Below are 8,362 nucleotides of genomic sequence, written 5' to 3' on the forward strand. Positions count from 1 at the left end.
CTGAGCCTGCGCGTCCGGAGCCTGTGCTCCGCAGCGGGAGAGGCCACAGCAGTGAGAGGCCCGCGTACCGCAAAAAAAAAAAAAAATTGTAGTAAAGAATTGAAAGAATTGTAATAAAGTTATTTGGAATTGTTTTTGCTAATGAAAGGCCACAGTTTATAGGATTTAAGTAATCTTTAGTTTAAAATTGCCTCCTTAGGTGATGCTTTAGATCGGCCTGTATCAATATGATTTCCAATATGACTTCGCATGAAAATGAGCCAGAGTCACCCATCAGAGTTTTCTATTGACTAGAAGGTGGTTTTTCTCTTTCAATCTCAAATTGAGGATTCCTACTTCTCATCCCCCAAAGAGATAGTAGGAAGTACTGTTCCCAGTTTTATTCTGTAACTTTCGGATAGTAAAAAGGGAATCAAGGACACGTATGTCCATGAGTGGGAGGAGCCGTCAGCACCTTCATTAATTCAGTCAGTTGTTGTTCATGAGAAGCATTGCTCATTCATTCCTTGATCCGCACTTGAGACCTAGATTGTGCCGGGCCCTCCACTACGAGACGGGGGTCCTGAAACCCTAGTTTGGTCCTTGTTCTTATAGAGCTGCATAGAGTGAGAGGAGCTGGTGTTTATTCAGACTGTCTCACAAATGTGTTGATCATTGGAACACGTGGCAAGAGGTAGGAAAGACAGGTCCACGGTGCTCGGAAGGCATTTAGCAGGGCGGAGGTATTGTCCACTAACGCTCGTCTGCAGTCAGAGGAGATGCTGGGGCACATGTGGGTCCCGAGCACGGAAGTTCTGGGGACTCAAAGAAGGTCGGCAGAGGTGCGGTCAGAAGTGATAGGGTAAGGACCACAAGATGAAGTTGTAAGGGAGAGAGGCAAACAGAGGCCAGACCAGACCAGAAAGAGCTTTCTGGGCCAGTACTGAGGATTTTTAAAAAATCTTAAGAGCCGTTGGAAACAAAGTGTTTGAAGTAGGAAGATAACATGATAAGCCTTGCAAGTCTGAAAAGGTTCCTCTGACTGCAGTGGAGAGAAATGTTCTGAAGGATTACTTTATGGTCTATTTTATCACAGTTTTAAGTTCCTACAAAACGCAGGCTATTTTGCTCACTAGGTAGGAAATCAAAGAAGACAGTTCCTTGCTGAAGAGCTTTTAATTAAGTATCCACCTGTTAAAAAAAAACCCCTATTTCTTATTTACCTTGAATTTGTAATCAAGGCAGAACATCTTAACCATAATTATCTTTGAAACCGTACCAACACCATCATTAATCCGCTGCCTGTTTGTCCACTTGGGTCAGTATTCAGTTCTTTGTGTCTCGGACCCCACCTGAGACTCAAGATGGTATCTGCTCAGGGCCTGAGAGATGAGGGATCATGGTCAGCAAATTCTGTAGAGGTAACCAAGTCAAATCCTTTTAGCGGAGCTTTTATTTCATGTTGCTATGGAAACTTTGCCTTCGTAAGTAGGGTAACATAGGACAGCTCTGCCAAGAGTCCAGGGTCAGAGAGCTGGGGTTTGAATCTTGGCTGGCTACCAAATTCCTATGTGACCTCAGGCAAGACATTTCCCTTTTAGGGGGTGGGGAGTTTAGTTTCCTTGTCTTTAAAATAAAGAAATCGGACCGCGTGATTTTTTTTTTTTTTCTTTCTTAAGAGCCCTTTCTACTCCAGTGGCCTATGATTCTAAATCTCCAATTCATGTCCCATCTTAATAACGTAGTATCTTAACTGTACTTTGACCTTTTGCAGTTTTCTCAGGGCCGTCATTAGAATGATCATACACCATCATGTTCAGAAATACCCCCTTTCCACGCTCTATTTGTCCTCTGGGTGAAGTGAGTGGAGCTGTTGTCTCTAGCTGGGAAAGACCCAGGCTTTACTAAGTTCCTGGTCCCTCCGCTTCTCTGCTCTAGAGATGAGTTGTTCATCAGATCAGGAACCAGAGTATGTGGGGAACCCCATTTAGGAAGAAGCATGATATTTGGAGCAGAATGTGAGCCATCGCCAGCAGACTATGGAAAGGTCTGGTGAAACACTGGTGGGATTGCAAGTAGGAGGGTACCCGCCCACCGAGAACCACGTGGCTTTTAACAGATAAAGGGCAACACCCTTATTTTACCTATTTAACGCAAAATAAATCTTAACATTAGTAAACACTAACACCTCTCAACAGACCTCTAAGGAAAACTAGGTAACCACAAAATAAATTTTGTAATTCATTCTGGAGTAACTTCCTCCAGAAGATTTATGGAAATTGAGTGCAAGTTTATGAATCTTGAGCACATAGGAATGTGTTAACACAAATTTATCTGGATGCCCTTAATCGACAGGTGTGAACAATGTGAATTCTGTTTCAGATTATTCTGTTGAAATTTGAATACTTTCTGTGGAATGTAATAATTCTTTGCTTCTGTTAAGAAAGTGGATATAGATATTTCATGCAATTTGTTATTTGAATCAGTTGAGTGGCAAGTGTACACTGTATATTTATCTCAATGGACCTAGTTCTAGACCTAGTGGGGCACTGATGGATTTTCACCAGGGAACACATGTGTGTATCCAGCACCCATGTCAAGAGTTAAAAAGTTACTGGTGTTCCAGAAGTCTCCCTGTGTCCCTTCCAGCCACTCACCCCACACCCAAGCTAACTACTACCCAGATGTCTAAAACGGTAATTTAGCTTTGCCCGTGTTGAAACTTTATATAAATGTATTCTTTTTGTGTCTGGCTTCTCTCACTCAGTGTTGCCTGCGAGATGCATCTGAGTCGTTGCTCTTAGCAACAGCGCCTTCTGTAGCTAAATAGCAGGGGTCACCAGGCTATGTGTGTGGCCCAGGGACCAAATCTGGCTTTTGTTCACAGCCCATGAACTAAGAATGGTTTTTTTCCTTTTTAAAGCATTGTAAAGAAAAGAAACAACGAAGAATATGTGGCAGAGACTGGATGAGGCCTGCAAAGCTTAAAATATTTACCGTCTAGCCCTTTGCAGAAAATGTTTGGTGGCCCCTGTTCTATAGTATTCCATCATATAAATGTGCCGCAATTCGTGTATCCATCCTCCTGTTGGTAGACATTGGGGTTATTTCCTGGTTTGGGCTATTTTGAATAGTGCCATGAGGACCATTCTCATGTCCTTGGTGCACATGAGTACAGATTCTCGTGCACATGAGTACGGATTGCTGTTGGGTAAATACCCTGGGGTAAAAATGCTGGCTCATTGGCTTTGCAGGTGGTGATCAGCTTTAGCAGATCCCACTGAACATCTTGTGAAAGTGGTAGTACCATTCTGCCTTCCCAGCGCCATATTGGAAGTTCCATTAACTCCATACCTTTGCAACACTTGGCATTGTCAGTCTTTTTAACGTTAGCCATTCTCATGGGTTTTAGTGATGACACATTGTGATTTTCAACTTGCATTTCTTTAGGGAAAACCGAGGCCTAGCATCTGTTTATAGGCTTGCGGGCCGTTTGATACTCTCCTGTGTGAAGTGCCTACATTATTATTTTTATTGTTGTTGTTGCTCTCTTGTCATTTTTCTACTGGGTTGTTTCCTTTTTCTTTATTGATTATTGAGAGTTCTTTATATATTCAAGATATATATGGATTGCAAATATCTTCTACCATTCTGTGACTCACCTTTTTACTCTCTTACTGGTGTCTTCTGAAGAACAGAAGCTCTTACTTTTATTTTAGTCCAGCTTATCAATATTTTTATTGTTAGTGCTTTTTGTGGCCTGTTTAAGAAATCTTTACTTCACCCTAAGGTCCTGAAGTTGTTCTCTTGGGTTTTCTTCTAGAAGCTTTATTGTTTAACCTTGAGGTCTGTAGCCACCTGGGGTTGACGTTAGTGTATGGTGTGAGGTAGGGGTGAACGTCCACAGCTGATTGTACAGATAGCCTGTTGCTCTGGCACCACTGATTGAAAAGGCCATGCTTTCCCCCCACCCTGCTGGGTCACTATTACAAATCAAATGAGCATTTACATGTGGGTCTACTTCAGGATTCTGTTCTGTTCTACTGGTTGATTTGTCTGTCCTTGGGCTAGTTCCATACCGAATTACTGTTGCTTTACCATAAGTCTTGATATCTAGCACTATGAGTTTTCCAGCTTTATTTTTCTTCAAGTGTATCTGAACTTTTCTTGGCCGTTTACATTTCCATATAAATTTTGGTATCAGTTTGTCAATTTTCATTTTAATTAAGAGTGCATGGAATCTAGAGATTAATCTGGGGGAAAATTGGCATCTTTACAATTGAGTTTTCCTGTCCTCAGCTCTGGTACATTTTTCCACTTTCAAAAGCTAATTTAATTCCATTTTTATTCTCAGTGTTTCAGAACAGTAATACAGATAACATTTCCCCCCATGGTATGGTTCTTCCAACCTCAGAATCAGAGATTGAAATGGATGCTTGACTAGCCAGAACTGAAGTGTAGACCAACAGAAAGACTAGCAAGGCAGTAATATTTTTTCTGTAGAATCTGAGTCTTTTGAAGATGTAGATAGAGGAGTCATGATTGAATCAGAGTGACAGAGCACCTTTGAGTTCATCTCTAATTAGCAGTGTTGTGTCTCTGTGCATTTTTCCATGGAACCAGACCCATTTTCCTGGGTCTGTTAAAGTTACCAGGTAGGTGTCTGTATTTCATGCACGGGGCAGTGGCATGGATAAAAAAAAATGTGTAGATGGTGTTTGGCAGTAGATGGCTTTCCAGGGCAGCTTTTGCTTTTCTTATATATATATATATTTTCACTCTAGGATTGTCCTTTCATTGTCTGTATGACCTATGCCTTCCATACGCCAGATAAACTCTGCTTCATCTTGGATCTGATGAACGGTAAGCAAGACTTGGGAAGTCTGAATACACTGCAAGACTTTGCCATGATGTTGTTTGTTTGTGTTTTCATGATGTTTTATCTTAGCTTGCATTGCTCCAGACAGACTGGCCATTTGGGTCTTTCAGGTAACTAAATTCCCCTGAAGTTTAAGGAAACCTTTTATTCTTCAATTTTCAGTTAAACTTCATTTAAAAATGTTGATTGCCATTTCCCTCTGGCCCTCCCAGTCTCTCTCCCCAGGAAGTTGCATTTTCTAGAAAAGATTTTCATAAAAGAGTTAAAATACAGTGAAACTTGATTTTCTAGAATGCAACTGGCCTGGATGTTTAGTTTGCGTGTTCCTGGCCCTCAGCTTTTAGGAATGAAATGCCTCCTAAAAGATACATAGGCTGAAGATAGAAATGTATTTAAAAACCAACTTTGAAGGACTGACTTTGGGCCAGGACAGATTTTAGCCCAGTCTTCTATGCCTTTAGCCCAGTTCCACTGTACATTGATCTTTTTTTTTTTTTTTGTGGTATTGCGGGCCTCCCTCTGCTGTGGCCTCTCCCGTTGCGGGGCACAGGCTCCGGACGCGCAGGCCCAGCGGCCATGGCTCACAGGCCCAGCCGCTCCGCGGCATGTGGGATCCTCCCAGACCGGGGCGCGAACCCGGCTCCCCTGCATCGGCAGGCGGACGCGCAACCACTGCGCCACCAGGGAAGCCCCTGTACATTGATCTTTTAAACTGTGACTGATGACCCAGAGAATGATGAAAGAGTTTTAGCTAGAAAAGTAGTTTTTTAATACTAGAAAGTGACATGATATATACTCAAAGCATTTTTAGTAAGGAGAGCTGAAATTAAAAGATGTACAGTTCAACAAATGAAATACCTTTTTTGAAATTCACTTGAAGTTTTATTACATTTTGGGTGTTTGATTTAAAATCGGACCTACCCAACAGCGTGAAGGAATTTCCACACACATTATAATGAGCAGACACAGCCAGACACAGCGACATGTACCCTGTGTGAGTCTATTTATGTGACTATCAGAACTGGCAAAACTAATCTATGGGGGGAGAGGTTACAGTAGAGTCCGATTGGCTTTAATTAGGGGCTGTGAGCTGATACCCTGCCTGGGATGGGCATGGGAAGCCTTCAGCAATGCTGGAAATCTTCTACACCTTGATCTGGTGGTGGTTATACAGGAATATGTGTGTGTGAACAGGAACATACTTATAAAATCAAGGGCAATAAAGTTGGACACACATGAACTTTCAAGCATCAATTGAGGCTCTTCTTTTATAGTTTATAAGAACATTCCCTCACCCTGTTTGTGGCCTTCTGTGTCTCTGTAACTTGAGGCCATATGATGATTTACCTTTTCCAACATTTTATTATGAAAACTCCAAACATATGGCAAAATTGAAAGAATTTTACTGGGGACACCCGAATACACACCACCTGGAATTTACCAGTTAAAATTTTACTGTATTTGCTTTCTCATATATCTATCAATATGATCAATGTGTTTGTTTTGTTTCCTTACTATTTATTGTCCACAGAATGAGTTGCTAAGCCACCTACTGGATCACTACATGGGTTGATTCAGTTGTTAGACAGAATGCAAGTAATCAAAGCAGATTAGCTAACCCTCCCTCCCCCTTGATGGTACATCTGGGAACTGTGATACCTGTCAGAGAACGGTGGCTTTGTTTCATATCGTCCTGGCCATTGTCACATCTAAGTCTTCTCAATGTTTTAGTTTTCTCTAGAATTTTTAAAGCATTTGGTCAAATTATAGAAATCAGTGACATATATATATATATATATATATAGAGAGAGAGAGAGAGAGAGAGAGAGAGAGAGAGGGAGAGAGGGAGAGAGAAAGCAGAAGCATAGTTTACCTTTTTCGACTGTATCATAACTATGCAGGATGACAGTGATTTTTGTTCCCTCTAAATTAATGCACTGAATTTAAATTCCACGTCTCTGATTCCAGGGGGCGATTTGCACTATCACCTTTCACAGCACGGGGTGTTTTCCGAGAAGGAGATGCGGTTTTACGCCACAGAAGTCATCCTGGGGCTGGAACACATGCACAATCGGTTTGTCGTTTACAGAGATTTGAAGGTAAGGCCATTGGACAGACTCCTTCCGTTTATTGGACCTGTGCAATAGGTGTTGTATTGCAGTTGTGGTCTTCCAGGCTTTTCCACCTCTTTCGTGGTATCCTGTCATTTTCCTCGTCTCAGCCCCGATAAAGGCATCACCTTTGTGATGTCGGTCTCCTCCAGACTCTGAACTCCTTTCTAAGGACTCCATCCTACTTGTCCCTATTACCTCCGTGTCTGGTGCAGCACATATGCCAACTCAAAAACTTTAATTGGTTAATTAGTGAAAAGCAGGGTAGGGGTGTTTTGTTGTCGCCCATTTTACAATTGATCGTAATTCCATTAATGTTCACTAAGCAACTGATTTGGCCCTGGCTTGGTGTGAGACCAGGAGGTGTACAAAGGTGAACTAGCAGAGAGCATATATGTCTTACAGGAAGTATCTACTTGTGAACTAACACGTCGAAGGGCTGCGTTATAACTCCTTTGAGGCAATCCTGATCTGATCAGGGCAGAGTGGCTGACAGCCTGGAGAATTTCCCACAAAGGGCACTCTCTGAGCCTCAGATTGTTTTGAATTTGCCTTAAAAAATCACTAACGGATTTTCAGATCCCTGAACTACATAGCCCCAGTCTTCCATACTTGGGCTTCTTCACTGTGGTTCTCTTTAAAATCTTACTGGACTTGAAAAAAAGGAAATAAGTGTGTTCTGAGTTTTTCCATTCCAGACCATGATGCTTGGTCCCGGGTTCTGCATTAAGGAAGGAGTTGGGAGTTTGCTTGGTACATCCGCGGTGATATTCGTCTAGCCATCCGCGTGAAGATGGGGGAGGAGATAAACGGGACCTTGACAAACTATAGAAATGATCACGCAGATATATAAAGGTGTAAATAATGGTGAGAAGAAAAATGATAGCCATAGCAACTTCCCAGGGAGGTTGGGAGGAGAGTGGGTTTGCCTCCTCTCTGCTTCCTTCTTAACCTGAACCCAGGTTAACCAGCTAAAATGTACAATTGATGTTCCTTTGCTCATGTGTTTTGATTAGCTTTTAAAGGTTACCTCCTAAGAATCTAAAATGGTGTATTTTAGTGTTGGGCATATTATGTTTTTCACAAGGGACTTTGTAACTTTTAAAGCCTCCTGCAAGGTTAAAGAATTACTCCCTTAGCCTTCATATGAACATAAAGAAGAAAAAAAGTATGTTCATCACATGAGAAATAATTAGACACTGGTTGGCACGTGACATTTTATTTCCTCATGGTGAGTTTTGCAGAAGAATAAAATACACGCCGAAGGCCCATGAAGCGCCATTGTAATACATTTTAATTTAAATCTATAACTGGTTTCTAATCATCTTGATGCAGTATTTTTGTCTTCTAAGCTATTTAGTAGGCAATGGTATTATCTAATTTCTATTCAGAC

At 41.6% G+C, this 8,362-nt stretch overlaps 1 protein-coding gene across 1 annotated transcript in view; it reads left to right on the top strand.

The window, feature by feature from the left end:
- GRK3 (G protein-coupled receptor kinase 3) overlaps positions 1-7,748 on the top strand; it is a 101,951-nt gene extending 94,203 nt beyond the window's left edge. The window contains exons 10-12 of the mRNA XM_055080678.1: positions 4,764-4,842; positions 6,827-6,957; positions 7,668-7,748. Of these exons, the coding sequence (XP_054936653.1) occupies positions 4,764-4,842; positions 6,827-6,957; positions 7,668-7,748 (291 nt within the window). The remainder of the gene's footprint in view (positions 1-4,763; positions 4,843-6,826; positions 6,958-7,667) is intronic.
- The last annotated feature ends 614 nt before the right edge of the window (positions 7,749-8,362 follow it).

The sequence above is a fragment of the Physeter macrocephalus genome, chromosome 19, assembly GCF_002837175.3.
Source record: "Physeter macrocephalus isolate SW-GA chromosome 19, ASM283717v5, whole genome shotgun sequence".
Classification (NCBI taxonomy): Eukaryota; Metazoa; Chordata; class Mammalia; order Artiodactyla; family Physeteridae; genus Physeter; species Physeter macrocephalus.